The sequence below is a fragment of the Eretmochelys imbricata genome, chromosome 1 (assembly GCF_965152235.1).
Source record: "Eretmochelys imbricata isolate rEreImb1 chromosome 1, rEreImb1.hap1, whole genome shotgun sequence".
Lineage (NCBI taxonomy): Eukaryota > Metazoa > Chordata > Testudines > Cheloniidae > Eretmochelys > Eretmochelys imbricata.
Genome location: NC_135572.1, coordinates 169,693,513 through 169,713,400, shown reverse-complemented (window position 1 = coordinate 169,713,400; position 19,888 = coordinate 169,693,513). Strand labels below are relative to the sequence as shown.

Here is a 19,888-nt window from a genome sequence, read left to right as displayed (position 1 = left end):
AAACAGCTGGACCCGGATAATACTACTAGTACTTTGGACGGTCATCTATTAAGGATCTCAATGCACTTTAAAAGCATGATGGCCCAATCCCACCCCCATGAAAGTCAATGGGAGACTTTTCATTGACTTTGAGGGGAGTTGGATAAGACTCGTAATTAATTACTATGGTGCCTAGAGGCTCCCACTGACATCAGAGTCCAATTGTGCTAGGCCAGGGATCGGCAAACTTTGGCACGTGGCCCATCAGGGTAAGCCCCCTGGTGGGCTGGGCCAGTTTGTTTATCTGCCGCGTCCGCAGGTTTGGCTGATCGCAGCTCCCACTGGCCGCGGTTCGCCGCTCCAGGCCCATGGGGGCTGCGGGAAGCAGCGTGGGCCAAGGATGTATTATTAATCGCCATTTTACAGATGAGGGAACTGAATTGTAAGTGATTTTTTTCAAGGTCACTTAGAGAGAGCTGGGTATGAAAACAGATTTCTTGACTCGCAGTCTCCTGTTGTAACCACAAAACTATGCATTCCTAAATGGCACTTATAATTAATAATACCTATATTTTTCATCAGTAGATCTCAAAGCACTTCACAGGCGTTAACTGATTTATCCTCATAACATCCTTGGGAGGAAGGGCAGTGCTATTATCTCCATTTTATGGATGGGGAGCTGAAGCACAGAGAAACTCAATGACTTGCGCAAGGTCACACAGGAAGTCTGTGGCAGAGGAGAGAATTGAATCCCAGATCTCCCAAGTACTAGACTAGTGCCCTGACCACTGAACCATTTTGCCTTTCTTGCTGTCCTTTAGATTGTCGAAAAACTATGCTGTATGCAGTGTGGTTGTAGCCATGTAGTGGTGGGAGTCTGCTATAGACCACCGGACCAGGGGGATGAGGTGGATGAGGCTTTCTTCCAGCAGCTCGCAGAAGCTACTAGTTTGCACGCTCTGGTTCTCATGGGTGACTTTAATTTTCCTGATATCTGCTGGGAGAGCAATACAGCGGTGCATAGACAATCCAGGAAGTTTTTGGAAAGCGTAGGGGACAATTTCCCGGTGCAAGTGCTAGAGGAGTCAACTAGGGGGGGAGCTTTTCTTGACCTGCTGCTCACAAACCGGGAAGAATTAGTGGGGGAAGCAAAAGTGGATGGGAATCTGGGAGGCAGTGACCATGAGTTGGTTGAGTTCAGGATCCTGACACAGGGAAGAAAGGTAAGCAGCAGGATACGGACCCTGGACTTCAGGAAAGCAGACTTCGACTCCCTCAGGGAACGGATGGGTAGGATCCCCTGGGGGACTAACATGAAGGGGAAAGGAGTCCAGGAGAGCTGGCTGTATTTCAAGGAATCCCTGTTGAGGTTACAGGGACAAACCATCCCGATGTGTCGAAAGAATAGTAAATATGGCAGGCGACCAGCTTGGCTTAACGGTGAAATCCTAGCGGTTCTTAAACATAAAAAAGAAGCTTAGAAGAAGTGGAAGGTTGGACAAATGACCAGGGAAGAGTATAAAAATATTGCTCGGGCATGTAGGAATGAAATCAGGAGGGCCAAATCGCACCTGGAGCTGCAGCTAGCGAGAGATGTCAAGAGTAACAAGAAGGGTTTCTTCAGGTATGTTGGCAACAAGAAGAAAGCCAAGGGAAGTGTGGGCCCCTTACTGAATGAGGGAGGCAACCTAGTGACAGAGGATGTGGAAAAAGCTAATGTACTCAATGCTTTTTTTGCCTCTGTCTTCACTAACAAGGTCAGCTCCCAGACTGCTACGCTGGGCATCACAACATGGGGAATAGATGGCCAGCCCTCTGTGGAGAAAGAGGTGGTTAGGGACTATTTAGAAAAGCTGGACGTGCACAAGTCCATGGGGCCGGACAAGTTGCATCCGAGAGTGCTAAAGGAATTGGCAGCTGTGATTGCAGAGCCATTGGCCATTATCTTTGAAAACTCGTGGCGAACGGGGGAAGTCCCAGATGACTGGAAAAAGGCTAATGTAGTGCCAATCTTTAAAAAAGGGAAGAAGAAGGATCCTGGGAACTACAGGCCAGTCAGCCTCACCTCAGTCCCCGGAAACATCATGGAGCAGGTCCTCAAAGAATCAATCCTGAAGCACTTACATGAGAGGAAAGTGATCAGGAACAGTCAGCATGGATTCACCAAGGGAAGGTCATGCCTGACTAATCTAATCACCTTCTATGATGAGATTACTGGTTCTGTGGATGAAGGGAAAGTAGTGGATGTATTGTTTCTTGACTTTAGCAAAGCTTTTGACACGGTCTCCCACAGTATTCTTGTCAGCAAGTTAAAGAAGTATGGGCTGGATGAATGCACTATAAGGTGGGTAGAAAGTTGGCTAGATTGTCGGGCTCAACGGGTAGTGATCAATGGCTCCATGTCTAGTTGGCAGCCGGTGTCAAGTGGAGTGCCCCAGGGGTCGGTCCTGGGGCCGGTTTTGTTCAATATCTTCATAAATGATCTGGAGGATGGTGTGGATTGCACTCTCAGCAAATTTGCGGATGATACTAAACTGGGAGGAGTGGCAGATACGCTGGAGGGCAGGGATAGGATACAGAGGGACCTAGACAAATTGGAGGATTGGGCCAAAAGAAATCTGATGAGGTTCAATAAGGATAAGTGCAGGGTCCTGCACTTAGGACGGAAGAACCCAATGCACAGCTACTGACTAGGGACCGAATGGCTAGGCAGCAGTTCTGCGGAAAAGGACCTAGGGGTGACAGTGGACGAGAAGCTGGATATGAGTCAGCAGTGTGCCCTTGTTGCCAAGAAGGCCAATGGCATTTGGGGATGTATAAGTAGGGGCATAGCGAGCAGATCGAGGGACGTGATCGTCCCCCTCTATTCGACATTGGTGAGGCCTCATCTGGAGTACTGTGTCCAGTTTCGGGCCCCACACTACAAGAAGGATGTGGATAAATTGGAGAGAGTCCAGCGAAGGGCAACAAAAATGATTAGGGGTCTGGAACACATGACTTACGAGGAGAGACTGAGGGAACTGGGATTGTTTAGTCTGCAGAAGAGAAAAATGAGGGGGGATTTGATAGCTGCTTTCAACTACCTGAGAGGTGGTTCCAGAGAGGATGGTTCTAGACTATTCTCAGTGGTAGAAGAGGACAGGACAAGGAGTAATGGTCTCAAGTTGCAGTGGGGGAGGTTTAGGTTGGATATTAGGAAAAACTTTTTCACTAGGAGGGTGGTGAAACACTGGAATGAGTTACCTAGGGAGGTGGTAGAATCTCCTTCCTTAGAAGTTTTTAAGGTCAGGCTTGACAAAGCCCTGGCTGGGATGATTTAATTGGGGATTGGTCCTGCTTTGAGCAGCGGGTTGGACTAGATGACCTCCTGAGGTCCCTTCCAACCCTGATATTCTATGATTCTATTTTGGTCCCAGGCTATTAGAGAAACAAGGTAGGTGAGTCATATCTTTTAGTGGACCAAATTCTGTTGGTGAAAGAGACAACAAAATTAACAACAATATTACCTTTCCCAATGCTTTTGCTTTCAGATGGTTGCATTAATGTTACATTGTGTGGACATGCATATACATATTTAGCCTGATGTAAAGGTCAACAGAAAGACTCTCATTGAAATGTCAATGGGCTTTGGATCAGGTCCTTATGTATTTTGCATATATGTAGTATGGACTGCTAAATCGTCAGAAAGTTTAGCACACTGTAATGTGCAAAATGCAATTAACAGACAGAGATGGTCAGATGGCTTAAAGGGAAAATACCAAAATATGCCTATTCCATAGTCCATCTACCACTTCAGCATGGTTGAATGAAAGTGCCATTTGAAGACACAACTATATTTTCAAATGGATCTGTCAAAGAAATCTCTCTGCTTGGTACCTTTTTTCTCTAAAATAATTCAGATTCTATTCCTTTCTTCCTTCCTTCAAATCTCCATTTAAAATGCACCACTTCTATCAAGCCTGAACATACATATTACTCTAAAATTTCCAAAGTGGTGCATGGGGATTTCATCCTGCCACTTCTATTAATGTCAAGACTGCTACATATACAGAAGTTGGTCCAATAAAAGATATTACCTCACCTACTTTTTGTCTCACATATATACATGTTTCAGAGTAGCAGCCATGTTAGTCTGTATTCGCAAAAAGAAAAGGAGGACTTGTGGCACCTTAGAGACTAACAAATTTGTTAGTCTCTAAGGTGCCACAAGTCTTCCTTTTCTTTTTACATATATACATGTGGCTTTCAACACGCCAGGGCATCTGTATTCAGCAATGCTTTGTTAATATGGACATGTTGCTGACATCACATCAGACTGCATGCTGTGTGTCACCACACAACAGACATGTTTTCAGAAATTTTGCAACACCACCCAAAAAGTGTATTTATTCTCAGTTCCAGTAGTTGACCAAAGGGCTGTACATGCCAAAGTCAAACCTACAAATGTCACTACCGTGCTCGTCTTTGTAACATTTGAATTTAGCCAAATTAAAACAGGCTGGAAAGATGTCCCCTATATTTTCTTTAACCTTTTTTCCTGTTTTTACAGAATTTCACATAAGGCGATTTGAGTCCCAGATGAGCTGCATTAGTTAGTCGTCACAACCGGAAAATCCCAAGGGAGGAGATCAATTACTCTGAATGCCATAACTTTCAAGCCATGATGTTCCTAAGGTGTCATGCTATTAGGAAGGGGTGTGTGTTCCCTCTTAGGGAGGGAATGAAGCATGTGATCATAAACCCCTATACAGGAAAAAGAAGAAGGATGAAGGGAACAACAGAAATTGTGGATGTAGAGAGCAGACCCATGGATCCAGTATTTGGTGGTGGTAAAAACTTTGGTTATTTGGGTCATCTAAGCGTCCATTCCTGTGATGCAGTAGGTGCCAGGCAATGTGGAAGAAGGGTGGGTGTACACTGCAGGCTCAGTCTATTAATTCTGGTAGAGAGTTGGGCACGAGAGGTGTGTATGTTGGGGATGGGGTGGGGGGTTAAAAGAGGACCTGTGGTGTGGGGATTGGAATTGCTGTCTGGTATTAGCTTCGTGGTGTAGAGCGATTATTGGAAGAGTGTGGCTGTGGGTTGCTCTTTAACAATGGCTGTAACTAGAGTCAAACTTGAATTGGCTGGGTTTTGGAGATTTAGATTTACATACTGCCAGCAGCGGTTTATCCTGTTTTTCAATCCTGGGTAACTGTGCATAGATGCATTTTTTTTTTACTTAAGTTAATGCTATCATTATCAATATTTACTTAGGCAGACTTTTAGACACGCATTTCCATGCTGTTCTCAGCTCATGATCTCAATTACGTTTCTTTTCCCCTGCATCTCCATGGCTGCTCAGACTTGACCTATGTAACTCATTTTACTGTGGTTCTGTATATGTACACTATGCATTTTTTAATCCTACCAAGTGATGATTCTGAGACAACTGTTCTGCAATTACATTGCTTCATACTATTTACCTCAACTCGCTACCCATTCCCTAGTTGCTTGGTCTTTTTCAATAGCAAAGACTTGAATGTATATTATTAAAAACCTAGCCTGTTTATACTTCTGCAGATTGAAACTTTTAGGACAAATTTTGTCCTGATGTACACACATCAGTGGTCCCACTGACTATTGATGGTTAGTTGTAAGTATCAATAACATTCTTAGCTTCCCTTGGAGGTGTCAGATGCAACCTTAGATGCTCCTAAAGTAAAATTGCTGGGAGTACATTGGAGGTTTTTATTGCACCTGAAGAGTATTCTTGCTTAAAATCAGGCCCTGATGTAATGATGTAACCTAATAAATCTGCAGGCTTGCTCAATTTTTCAAACTGCATCAAAAGCACTAAGCAAGCATGGGCCCATATAATGCTTTTAGTTAGTTTCCAAGCATTATTTCCACATAATGTGTGGTTTTCATTTAAAGAGTTAGATACCCATTCATATCTGTCTAATTTCATCTGACCTTTATCTCACTTAATTATCTCCAAATAGTGGTGGAAACTTTCAAGAATAAACATTTCTTGCTGTTTCTAAAGAAAGAATTCAGTATGCCCTTTGATCTAGATTGCAGTAGTTTCAAAATGATGTATCAATAGGAAACGCATTCACTGTACAGGAGACAATAGATGGTAATCCTAAAGGCTTGGCAAAGAAATGATTTAGGAAAAATGAGCTGTGCATCGAAAGATCAATTGTTAATTAGACAGCTCATTAAAGGCCAAGTTTTCTCAGCATTCTTGAAGTGCATCAAGAAAGTCTGGTCTTTTGCCACCTCCATGTGGCATTGTTGTGAATGAAGACAAGTGTGAAGTGTCCCTACTGAGACTGGAAACTAATTTTGCTTGAAAATCTTTAATTCTAGTTGTATGTCTGAGAACTGGAATAAACTGATCTGTAACAGATGCAAATTTTGAATCCTGACATTAAATAGTGCCTTAAGCTCTAGCTAGATATACTTTGAGCAAGAAGTTTAACTTTTCCCCACATTTCTTCCATTCATAAACCTTGCTCTTCAAACACACTTAATTCTTCATCGTGTAACATCTTTTGCATGTTAGAACTGTAAAAGCTGTCTAAAAGCATTTGAAAGAGGTTTCTGGACATGCCAGAAAAAAAGTGCCTTGGGCTACCAAATTGGTAATCTGGCAGACAATTAGAAGTCTGTGCATAAATGCATTAGGCCTAGCTTTTTGGGGGGAGGAAGTCAATACAAATATTGTGAAATATTGCAATGGTTTGCTCACATCTACTTACATGCACAAAATTACCACATATTATTTTCCCCACTGACATTTCCTACACAAAACATATGATATTTATATAAGGTCAATGGAACTGCTCTGCAAGTAAGAATGACAGCAAATGTTGTAATTGTTTAGTGTAATAAGGATCAGTTACACTGGACATTAAACATCAAAAACCTATGTAGAGATACTGCTGGCAATTGGCACAATGACAGAGTGACCTCTGGCTTACTAACAAAGGATAATAATTTGGATGAGATGGTAAAATAAAAAGAAATAATGAGAGCCAAAGAAAGCACGTTCTCCACTCAGTGAAATTATCATCCATTGAGCTGAGATAATCCAATGCTTGCTGTTAAATTTTAACAGCACTGTCAGCTTGATAGTTAAACTAAATCACATAAGCAGGACCCATATAATTGCTATGTGGAAAAGGGCAGGACTGTGGCCTCTGGCTCTAATGTGAACTTTTTTGTTAGAGCCAGGCATGACGGTACTATCACTGACTATGCTGAGCAGTACTTATGAAAGACTTTTTCATGTTCTGGTTGCCTGTATTTGTTGTGAGAAGTATCTATTTTAGTTTTCATATGATTCAGGGTGGAATGAAAGGAAAGAAAGAGAACGGGATTTTGTCCAGATGTTTTCAGTAGTTCTCCTCTGGGAGCTTGCATTCAAATTTAGCTTAGGTCATGAATGATACAGGTTGGGGGAATTGTACACAGGCCTGGATTAAATAATTTTGGGACCCTGTGCATTATGGAAATTACTCCATCCTTAAACTACACAGAGCATGTGATATAGAAGACAATTGCCACCGTAGGCAAAACTTCACTGTGCCGCTTCCCACCTATAAACTCTTAACAATACGCTCTTAACAATGCTATCCCCTTGAAGGGAACGTCTCAACTGGGGGCAGGGAATGGTCAAATTTTCGGGGCTGGAGGGGGCATGCAGCAAAACCTCTGTTTGGTTTGCTGGTTGTGGGAGAAGTGGAGGGCCCAAGCGCCAGTTCACAGCACCACTCACACAGGTTTGCCCCGGCCACCACTCCGTCATGACTGGTCAAATCTGAGTGAGTAGGGTTGCGACCTGGAGCAGGGGCTCATAGAATCAATCAGGTTTTGGGGGGAGGCTGGTTTGGTGGTCAGGGACCTCCTGAGATGGGTGGGGGCTGTAACAATCAGCCATACCTAACTCTGTTTTAGCTTTCAGCACAAGCTCTTCTATTCCTCCGCCCCACAAAGGCAAAAAATAGTGACAAGAAACAAAAGTGATAGTCCTGAACTGGACTGGTACTGCAGTTCTTCTGCCACCCACGGAGCTCAAGGCCATACCTTAGCCTCAGGGGGGACCACAGGGCCTTCCTGCCCTGTTGCAGCCTTCCACTGCTGCTCAGGAAAGTGTTTGTCTCTCTTGTGCCCCCTCTACTCACAGATCTGGGTCCTTACTAATATCTTCCAAGTGGGAATCAGAGCCAGTCATTAAAACTGCTGCTTGGCTGTATCAGCTGGTTCCCAACACCAGTCTGATGGATTCTCCTTAGGCCAGGGCTTGCTGCTCCCTGACTCTGCAAGCCCTTAAAGGGGCAGACAGTGCTGTGCAAGTTCACACTTGTTAATCTGGCCTGATTTTATTGGGTACTTGCTGAGAAGACTTAACCCAAGAAAACAATGGTATTGGTTCAAGTACAGTTTGGAAGCTACATCACTCATGTGTTTGTGTTGTGACAAATAGTCTGATATTTACTGTTAATGTTAATAAGCATTGTCAATATAGCAAATAAATAGTTTCCAGAGTCTAAGCATTAGACATAAACAAAAGAGATTTAAGCAAACAGACTAAATTCATCCTTGGTGTAACTCCACTAAAGTCAATGAATTTACAAAAAGTGTGAATTTGGCCCAGAAATTTAGAACCATAGTTAGAGACCTAGCCACAAAGTAAACAAAGACAATAACAGATCTATGGAGAATGTATTTATCTGGCCTAATGAAAAGTCCTACAGAATTTAATGATTTCAGACTAGTAGCCGTGTTAGTCTGTACCAGCCAAAAAACCCTGAGGAGTACTTGTGGCATCTTAGGGACTACCAAATTTATAATTTAATGGAAAATTATCACCTATTATATTTTTTTAACCATTCTATAGAATTCAAATACTCTACGGGGCCTGGTTCTCTCACAGTCAACAGTAGGGGCAGAACCAGGCCTACAGAAAGAATATTTTTCTTTATGAAATTATGTAGGCTTTGAAATAATATCTGTATAACCCTATCACATTTCTACAGAACCTAGTGATTTAAAAATTTCACCTCTATTAAATTCTATAACACTTTTCTGTAACATTGAAGCAAATCATTGAATTTGTCACACAAGAGTTAGGATTAATTGAAACTAATGGGTCTGATTTTGTAATCCTTACTCAGGAGAAGCACTTGTTGATATCAGTGCATAGCCCTGGATCCAAGTTAAGAAGTATTTTCACTTAAAACTTTGGGCCAGAGTTTTAAATGCCCATGGGTATTATGGTGCCTAGATGCTTTTGAAAATCCCACTAAGTGTCTAAATACCTTTCAAAGCCTGGCCATTTGTCTATATTAGAGAGAGTTAAACCCAGATCCCTTGCAAATTATATATTGACCTCTTGTGTTATGCAGCATGGCTCATTTTGAAGCACTTACCAGATTAAATACAGATAGACCACCTATCATTGAGCCATAAAGGTCAATTGCTTTTTCTAAATCAGGACTCAGTAGTTCTGCTTAAAAACAGATTGCATAGGCACTACCTGTAATTTAAATACTAACAACATAATTACTGGTAATAATTCTACACTGAGGGAAAGCCCTTGGTGCATTCAGTACTATGAACATTTACATATTGATTTGTCTTTAAAAAAAAAAAGTGAAAGGAAAACAAGAACAAGGGGAAGGACCTTGAAAGCACTTTCACATTCAAGCAAGATCAGTATGTCTTTCAAATATTTTGCTGTGTGTAATGTGAGTTCTGGTACAAGAGTCCTTCCAGAATCAATGTAAGTGTTAGGCTAGAGAGCTACATGGTAATATGCATGCTTAATGTACACACTGATGATGCATAATGAGTTACTTAAAGTTTGTGAAATGTGTTAGTTTGATAAATGAATTGTCAATATTATTCTGTTGACACACAGACGCAAAGATCAAGGTGGGCTTGGCTAATAAACAGACGGAAAATGTATCTCACACATTTGCTCCATGCCTGAAAAACAAGCCATTTAGAAGAAGACATCTGGATGTACAAACACTGAGCCCAGCAGCATTCAGAGCCCAGGAAAACATGGAGCCATAGCTTGGCGTCTAGTTGCTAAGCAACCTACTTCATACATTCAAAACACAGTTGTAAAAGTTGGATCCTCATGCCAACTGCTGCTTCTTCTCATTGAAAAACAAAACTGTGTGTGGGGGGGGGATCTTTCTTTGAGGTTAAAAAAACCCTATTTTCTAAGAGCTGTACCTCTTCTGCTTGTTGATCCTTTAACCCTTTTTCATGTTTACATTCTGAGGTCTAACTGAGATTCACTTTGAACCTTCCAACACCGTCAGATGAAAGCGGTATGGATCTCAGCACATTCCCTTCAAAAACAGTCCAGGAATGCACATAGTAAGAAAATACCTGTGTTTTTTCTCAGTAAGACAAATATACCTATGATGCAACCTCCATGAGCTTAAAATACAGGGCCAGATCCTCAGCTGATGTAAATCAGTGCAGCAATTCATTAAATTGAGTTGAGCTATGCTGATTTACGTCAGCTGAGGATATGTCAAATAATTAATTGTGTCAAAAACCATATACCAAGCAAACCGCAGCCAATGATTTTTCTTGGAACATATTTCCGTTTGTTTGGTAATAGTGCAAACTATTTTTCCATATGAAGGCTAATGTGTCCTATGAATGTTATTACTATAATCACTAAGATCAAACTGAGACTGCAGAAATTGTGATATTTTGCTCTTTGCTGTGATATTTTCATCTAATATAAATGTTTAGGATCAGATTCTACCACCTGTAGTCCCTTTGAAACCTAACTCACAGAGTAAGATATTATGCAATGCAGTCCAATTGTTAGCGATCATCTCAAAGTTTAGGGCCACAATCTGCCATCCTTATTTGTGTGAAGCACGATTAGTCCCATTGAAATCGACAGAAGTACTTACAGAGACATGTGAGAGTGACAGAATTTGGCCCAGAATCGCCATTCAATATTGATCAAAAACGAAAGCAGTTTGATACTATCAAGCTAGCTTCCTCTCCTTCAGATTGTAATTAGCAAGGTGACTGTTTTAAAATGAGATCTGATACAGCTTTTAACAAACAGAATGGATGGGTTTGAACTGCCACAAGAAAGTACCTGCTGTACAAGTTTGGGATGACAGAGACTGAGCCTAATATTTCAAGTATTTACAGCGACAAAAGTAAGCCAGTCTTTTTTCTTTCCCTTTCCTCTTGAGCACCTCCTTCCAGAAACCATCCAAAGAATCCTTTTTGGCAGCCTCCTGTGATGCAGCAAAGCAAGAGAATTCAAACTAACAGAAAGTCCTGCAGTTTTTTATTATTTTCTTACTGAGGAAAGAAAAAATATAACTGAACGGGATATTCTTACAATAGATCATTGCCTAAACTATACCACATGTCCACAGGAGCAGTGCCCCTTAACTATGTATGGCAATGCAATTAAGGCACTGATGCAGAGTTTTGCATGGATGAGAATTGTGGTATCCGGCCTTTAATTGATTAGGAGACCAATTTTTCACTATATGGATAGCAAGGTACTACATGCTCCTCCACAAACTGAGTTGAACTGAGTTAATGTGGCTTCGTTTATGTGTCTTATATTTAAGTCCTAGTTTTGTACCACAAGTTCTGTATTCCTCCAGGCCTAGTGCCATTTTTCTGTCATGCTGGGAATACCATGTTAAATTATAGCTGCTAAGCAGGGAAGTCATGTGCTCCTTAAGGTGTTAACTACCAATTCATTCTGTTTTCCTAATCTTAATCGGTCAAATTCATTCTTGGATTAATTTGGTCTAATGGGTGTTGTCAGTTCTTTACTGTGACTATACATAAATGATGGAAGATGAACTCCTGTTAACAAGGAAATGTGAAACAGACTATGACAGCAATGTAATTTCTCAAGTGGAGATGAATTTGCTGATCTTGGTCTAGTCCAGGGATCGGCAACCTTTGGCATGCGGCCCATCAGGGAAATCCGCTGGCGGGCCGGGCCAGTTTGTTTACCTGCCGCGTCTGCAGGTTTGGCCGATCGCAGCTCCCACTGGCTGCGTTTCGCCGCTCCAGGCCAATGGGGGCTGCGGAAAGGGGCGTGGGCCAAGGTATGTGCTGGCTGCCGTTTCCCGCAGCCCCCATTGGCCTGGATTTCCCTGACGGGCTGCATGCCAAAGGTTGCCGATCCCCGGTCTCATCTCTAGTAGCCATGTGTCCAGATTATACAAATTAACACCGGCCCTAAACACTTGCAGTCTCTATCCAAAAGTAGCCCAACTCTGGAATAAACATGGGATGCTGCCGGCCAGGGAGGCAGTGCATCAGCAGATGCGCCAGAGAAACTTGCAAAGCACCTGCACTCATTACACCTCAGTTTAGATAGCACCACTCATAAAGTTTGGAGGGTTTTGTTTTGCTTTGTTTTTTTAATCATCATGATTCTGTGGTGTTGTCAACTAAGCAACTAGTTAGGAAATGAGGTAGGATCCCACACAGCCGGGGTTTGCAATCAACTTTGTTGCTGTCCAGCGCAGTGACCTACACACCAACAGAAGCGAGGGTCAGACACCTACCCTGCAGACTGGAGGACTGTAAAGGTGGCTGTAAAAGAAAGGGAAACAACAGAGGAGGAAGGAAAATCAGGCCAGACAAGAAAGGAGGGTAATTAACCACTGAAACAATTGACCAAGCGCCATGGTGGCTTCTCCATCACTGACAATTTTGAAATCAAGATCGGAAGTTTTTCTAAAAGAGATGCTTATCGTGGGGACAATCTCTAGCCTGTGCTCTACAGGAGGTCAGACAAGATGATCACAACGGTCCCGTCTGGCCTTGGAATCTATGACTCTAGAGACCACTGTCCCATTGTGCGGAGCCCTGGTTGGGCTGGGCAAGGGGTGCCAGGGCCGCAGGCCACCTACCTCCCGGGTGAAGAGGATAGCGGCGTCGTAGTGCTCCTCGTGCCCGTCCTCCAGCGGGTTGTGCTGGTGCTGCCACTTGCAGAAGTTCTTCAGGGTGGTGGCCGCGTTCTTGTTGACCTCCAGCCCCTTCTCCTTGTCGCCCAGCACCACCACCTTCACCACGGCCAGCCGGATGGGGTTCTCGATGCTGGCGTGCCCGTAGAGCCGGGAGGCGATGGTGGCCAGGGTCAGCAGGTAGTGCTGCAGGCCCTTGCCGTACTTCTTGGCCATGGAGCCGTCGGCCACCAGCAGCAGCTCCACCTGGCGGGCTCTGGAGACGGACCGCCTGCTCCTGCGCCCGGCGCCCGGCGGGGCAAAGGGCCCCGCGGCCAGCTGGGGCTGGGCGGGGCGCTCCTGACCCCCCCGCAGCCCGCCTTTGCCCTCCAGCGGCGGGGCCTGGCCGGAGCCGCGCGTCTCGCAGCTGGGGCGCGAAGGCACCGTCTGGAAGCTGAACTGGTCCTTGCGGAAGAGGTGCGGGATCAGGGCGGAGCCGGGCCCATAGACCCGCCGCGGGGCCGCCCCCTTGGCCCGGCGCAAGGGCTTCACCGTGTAGCGGGCGTGTTTGACCGCGAAGTAGCCATCCAGCCCCCCGCAGAGGTTGAATACGGCCAGGGACTGGGGGCTGCCGTCCACCGTGCCCCGGTAATAGCAGTGAGCCCAGCCGCGGGGGTGCTGCACAGGGGCCTGCGGACCCACCAGCTCGTCCCTCTCCAGATCCAAGAGGAACCTGCTGCCCCCCGCGTAGAGGAGGTAGCCCACCTTGCCTCCCCCGGAGTAGATCTGGTCAATGTTCTGCACCGGGCCGCTGGTCCGGGGCAGCTGCTGGGGGCCAGGCTGACGGGACGCTGCTGCTGCTGCCCCGGGAGGCGGCCGGGTTTTATCATCAGCAGGTGCTGCTGTTGTTGCTGTTGGAGATCCGGTCTTGGCAGCGGCAAAGTGCAACTCCGCAGCCAGCAGCAGGGAAACAAACTTCAGGACCATATTTGTCTCTCTTTAAAAAAAAAAAACGAAAAAAAGTCACCCGGTGGAGATCAACAGCGGAGCTTAAGGGTGGTGTGTGTGTGTGTGTGGGGGGGGGGGGAATCCTCCCAAGCTTGAAGCAAGTGTGAGTGGGAGGAAGGGGGAAAAAATGTCAACAAAGGCAGCTCGCGTGTGAACTTTTGCGTTTCTCTGCAGGGAAGAGTCGGGAGCACATGGAAGGAGAGCGCCACAATCCTAAAACAACTGCTGCCCAGGAGGCGAAGAAGGGAGGCTCACACCCGGCGAGCGGAGAAGTTTGAGCACTTTCCGCTCTTCTTCCACTTCTCTCGCGGAGTCACTGCACCATCCTCCTCAGCAGAGGCCGGCGGATCCGCTACAGATCGGCCCTTTCAGCAGCAAGTGCCTCGCCTTCCTTTGCCCCCTTTTGTTTGAAGAGAGGAGAAGAAACACACACGCCAAAAAAGGCTCGATCGTCTCCGGTGAGATGGTTAAAATAATAATAATAATAATAATAATGCCCTGGATTTTGTAAAACAGCTTCTCCCTTTCTAGTACGGGTTGTTATCCCCAGTCTGTCGATGTGAACAAGAGGAGAAGGGAGAGAAATGTGAAGATGAGAGGAGGTGGAACAATGAATTTATAGCGGAATGCCATCCTGCAATGGCAATTTCAACAATTCGTCACTGCAGGCTGCCTCTTAAAGGGAGAGCTTCAAAACCACCACTCCCACACTTCCTTCTCATTTAATCAGACACAGAGAGAAACTGGGGGGGGGGGGGGGGGAGAGAGAGAGAGAGAGGGACTGAGGGGGGAGGAGAAAAGGAGAGAGAGAGAGAGAGAGAGAGAGAGAGAGGGACTGAGACAGGAAGGCAGGAGAGAGAGGAAGGAGCGAGGGGAGGAGAGAGAGACCGGGAGAAAATGTTTAAGAAAAACACAAGATTTCCTTTGAATCATTTAAAGCCACAGTGTCGCCTGGAACTGTTTGATATTTCACAACTGATCGGGGTTGACTAAGCTTTGCTTACCTCATGTCCCGCAAGGTTCCTTCCCTACCTTATTGTTATTTGTGTATTTTTTTTAAGTGGATGAGACAGTTTTATGCCTTTCTTTTAATGGGGATAGGAAGTTGTTGGGGCTTTTAGAAGTGATCCTTTCCACAGAGGGCTGTAAAGCACATGATATCACTTGGCTAGGGTTGTGCAACCAGCAAAAAGGATGAGTTGCTCTGTTTAACGGGAAAAAGAATTAGCAAGCCGGTGTTTTACAGTGACTTACTGCTTCCTGTATTTACTGCAGGGACACAGATCGCTGCAGGAGGTTTTCTAAAACATTTGACTTTAGAAGTTGGGGAGATTCATGCCTCTCTTCTCAGGGCAGAACCTGCCACATTTACTGGTCAGAAGAAAATGCAAAAAATTTCCTCCCTTTGTCTGTATGACTGTGATTCTTCTGCACACACGCCTGTCATTATTTCAAGCAAACTGTCATTTAGTCTGGGTGGGCTGTAATTTCCCTCAATTCCCAGGGAGGAGACAGGGTGGGGAAGAGTTAACACTTACTTTAACCTTTGGAATGCTTTCAAATACTTAGATCATCCCCCCACTTCCACACACACAATACACACATTTACTTTTTCATCTGATCACAACATGTAAAGCTATCCATACTCTGGTGAATTGTCTGATGAACAGTACAACAGTTCCTTAGAAGGGAAGGAAGAATCATTGTCCTTGTCTACACTATGAGTTTAGGTCGAATTTAGCAGCATAAGATTGATTTAACCTGCACCTGTCCACACCACAAAGCCATTTTTGTCAACTTAAAGGGCTCTTAAAATCAATATCTGTACTCCTCCCCGACAAGGGGATTAGCGCTGATATCGACATCACCGGTTCGAATTTGGGGTAGTGTGGATGCAATTCGACGGTACTGGCCTCCGGGAGCTATCCCAGAGTGCTCCATTGTGACTGCTCTGGACAGCACTTTCAACTCAGATGCACTAGCCAGGTACAGAGGAAAAGCCCCGGGAACTTTTGAATTTCATTTCCTGTTTGGCCAGCATGGCGAGCTCATCAGCATAGGTGACCACGCAGAGCTCATCAGCACAGGTGACCCTGGAGTCCCAGAATCGCAAACGAGCTCCAGCATGGACTGAACAGGAGGTACTGGATCTGATCGTTGTATGGGGAGACGAATCCGTCCTATCAGAACTCCGTTCCAAAAGATGAAGTGTCAAAATATTTGAAAAAAATCTCCAACGGCATGATGGACAGAGGCTATAACAGGGACCCGCAGCAGTACCACATGAAAATTAAGGAGCTGAGGCAAGCCTACCAAAAAACCAAAGAGGCAAACGGTCGCTCCGGGTTAGAGCCCCAGACATGCCGCTTTTATGATGAGCTGCATGCAATTCTAGGGTGTGCCCCTACCACTACCCCACTCCTGTCCGTGGACACCTGCAAGGGGGGAGTCTCATGCAACAGGGATAAGGATCTGGGGGATGAGGAAGAGGAGGAGGAGGATAGCGCACAACAGGCAAGTGGAGAAACCGTTCTCCCCGACAGCCAGGAACTGTTTATCACCCTGGAGCCAATACCCTCCCAACCCTCCCAAGGCAGGCTCCCGGACCATGAAGCCAGAGAAGGCACCTCTGGTGAGTGTACCTTTGTAAATATAATACATGGTTTAAAAGCAAGCATGTTTAATGATTAATTTACCCTGGAGACTTGGGATTCATTGATGGCCAGTACAGCTACTGGAGAAGTCTGTTAACGTGTCTGGGGATGGAGCGGAAATCCTCCAGGGACATTATTAAGGGGACATTCAGAGGTGGCCATTCCTGCTGGGCTGTTTGCCTGAGGCTGAAAAGAAATCATCCCCGCTTTTAGCCACGCCAGGGGGTGGGGATGGGGGGTGGGGGGCCTGTTCACGCTGAGCTGTTCATGTTTCGCTGCAGGGATCTTCCCTGATACTAGTCACGTGGTGGGAGGAGGGGTGAAGCGATCATCCCAGAGAATTGGGTGGTAGGGGCTTACCATGGCTGCCTGCAAGCCGCAAGAATCCCGCAAGGTTCCTTCCCTACCTTATTGTTATTTGTGTATTTTTTTTAAGTGGGTGAGACAGTTTTATGCCTTTTTTTTTAAATGGGGATAGGAAGTTGTTGGGGCTTTTAGAAGTGATCCTTTCCACAGAGGGCTGTAAAGCACATGATATCACTTGGCTGGGGGTGTGCAACCAGCAAATTACAATGGGAATATTGGTTTTGCTGAGGTCTGAGCGAGTCAGTAAACTGCACCAGCACACTTTTAAACGTCCAAATGCACATGCTACCACCATTCTGCACTTGCTCAGCCTATAGTTGAAGAGCTCCTTACTACTGTCCAGGGTGCCTGTGTATGCCTTCATGAGCCATGGCATTAAGGGGTAGGCTGGGTCTCCAACTATAGGTATTTCAACTTCCCCAGCAGTTATTTTCCGGTCTGGGAAGTAAGTCCCTTCCCGCAGCTGTTCAAACAGATCAGAGTTCCTGAAGATGCGAGTGTCATGTACCTTTCCCAACCATCCCACGTTGATGTTGGTGAAACGTCCCTTGTGATCCACCAGTGCTTGCAGCACCATTGAAAGCTACCCCTTGTGGTTTATGTATTGGCTGTCAAGGTGGTCCGGTCCCAAGATAGCGATATGTGTTCCGTCTATCACTTCACCACAGTTAGAGAATCCCATTGCAGAAAAGCCATCCACTATGACCTGCACATTTCCCAGAGTCACTACCCTTGATAGCAGCAGCTCAGTGATTGCATTGGCTTCTTGGATCACAGCAGCCCCCACAGTAGATTTGCCCACTCCAAATTGATTCCCAACTGACCGGTAGCTGTCTGGCGTTGCAAGCTTCCAGAAGGCTATCACCACTCGCTTGTGAAGTGTGAGGCCTGCTCTCATCTTGGTATTCTTGCGCTTCAGGGCAGGGGAAAGCAAGTCACAAAGTTCCATGAAAGTGCCCTTACGCATGGAAAAGTTTTGCAGCCACTGGGAATCATCCCAGACCTGCAACACTATGTGGTCGCACCAGTCTGTTCTTGTTTCCCGGGCCCAGAATTGGCATTCCGTGGCATGAGCCTGCCCCATTGCCACCAGGATGTCCAAATTGCCAGGGCCCGTACTTTGAGAGACGTCTGTGTCCATGTCCTCGTCACTCTCGTCACTGTGCTGCTGTTGCCTCCTTGCCTGCTTTTGCAGGTTCTGGTTCTGCACATACTGCAGGATAATGTGCAAGGTGTTTACAATGCTCATAACTGCTGCGGTGATCTGAGCAGGCTCCATGCTTGCCGTGGTATGGCGTCTGCAGGAGAGCAGAATTGCAGCGGAAGCGGTGGCTGACAAAGGATGCCATGAGAATAGATATTTATAGAGCACGACAAGAGGACCTGCAAGGTGGATTCATGAGAGCAGGAGAGCAGAGTTGCAGCGGAAGCGGTGGAGGATGACGGTTAGCACCGCACACATTTCCCAAGGAAGAACACACGTACCCGGGAGCTCATGACAGACAACGTGGAGAAATTCACTATTGAGACAATAGCAGCAGAGCAGAGTTGCAGCGGAAGTGGTGGATGACGACGGTTAGCAGTCCTACTGCACCAGTTGCTGAAAGCAGTATGGCATCCGCATGGAAAAAAGGTGCGAAACGATTGTCTGCCGTTGCTTTCACGGAGGAAGGGGCGACTCATGACATGTACCCAAAACCACCGGCGACAATGTTTTTGCTCCATCAGGCATTGGGAGCTTAACCCAGAATTCCAATGGGCAGCGGAGACTGTGGCATAGCTACCACATTGCACCGCACCGTAAGTCGATGCTAGCCATGGTAGTGAGGACGCACTCCACTGACTTAATGCGCTTAGTGTGGACATACACAATCGACTGTATAAAATTGATTTCTAAAAACTGACTTCTATAATATCGACCTATTTTCGTAGTGTAGACATACCCACTATAAGCCAGGCCTCAGAGAATCATAGAAAACTACAAATGGAAGGGACCTCAAGAGGTCATCTAGTCCGCCTCCCTTTGTTGAAGCAGGATTAAGTACACCTTGACCATCCCTCGAGGATGTCCATCTAACCTGTTCCACTTGAAGAAAAGGAGGGCACTGAGGCATAGGAGGGCATTGCTTCTGCTGTTCCCATTCACCTACCTGAGAGAAGGTCAAATCACACAACTTTCATTTGCAGTAACTCAAAGATAAATCATTGCTTGAAGCAAAGGAGTCTAGTATGATGCATTTGGTGTGTGTCCTTTGAGGTTCTCCAGAAAAGGACAGATTGCATCAGGATATTTACAAGGGTTGCAAGAGCCCATGCCACTTAGCTTTCCATGCAGGTTAGGACATCTATGTGTCATCTCACATAAGAGTTTAACTTTACGTACTTCAAATAGTCCATGGAAGTTAATGGAACTACTCACAGGAATTATATTTAAGCATGTGTAAATTCTTGCAGGATCAGGACCATATTATCAGGCAATTAAAAGAATGTCAGATTAGGGTTTGAATTCAGCATTCCTGGAAACTCCTTAAAGAATAGAATACTTTTTTAGATAACCACCTAGACTGCATGTTAACATTTGTAAACCATTTACAACACAAATATTGCCATATAAGTGCTAAGTAATATAAATTGACATATCCCTAGTCTTAAATTATATCATTCAATGATTATGCCAGGATGAGAGTTCACAAATGAAAGTTTGCATCTGTTCATTTCTCTATGCAATCCTTTGTTTTTCTGAAGATACTAGTACTTGGATTCAATAGTTAATTTCTCTGAGACCTGGTACTGCTTATTCCCTGTTACAGTAATTTGCGAGCATCAGAAATTGTTGGCAATGAAAGGCTACATTATTAGAGCCCTGCATGGATACAAAACTTGTATCTGCATCCGATCCACAAAAATGATCAGCTGATATCCGCA

The 19,888-nt window shown here is 45.2% G+C and overlaps 1 protein-coding gene across 1 annotated transcript in view; it reads right to left on the bottom strand.

Annotated features, from left to right (window-relative positions):
• Positions 1-13,922, bottom strand: part of ADAMTS5 (ADAM metallopeptidase with thrombospondin type 1 motif 5) — a 41,114-nt gene extending 27,192 nt beyond the window's left edge. The window contains exon 1 of the mRNA XM_077807270.1: positions 12,903-13,922. Within this exon, the coding sequence (XP_077663396.1) occupies positions 12,903-13,922 (1,020 nt within the window). The remainder of the gene's footprint in view (positions 1-12,902) is intronic.
• Positions 13,923-19,888: the final 5,966 nt, after the last annotated feature.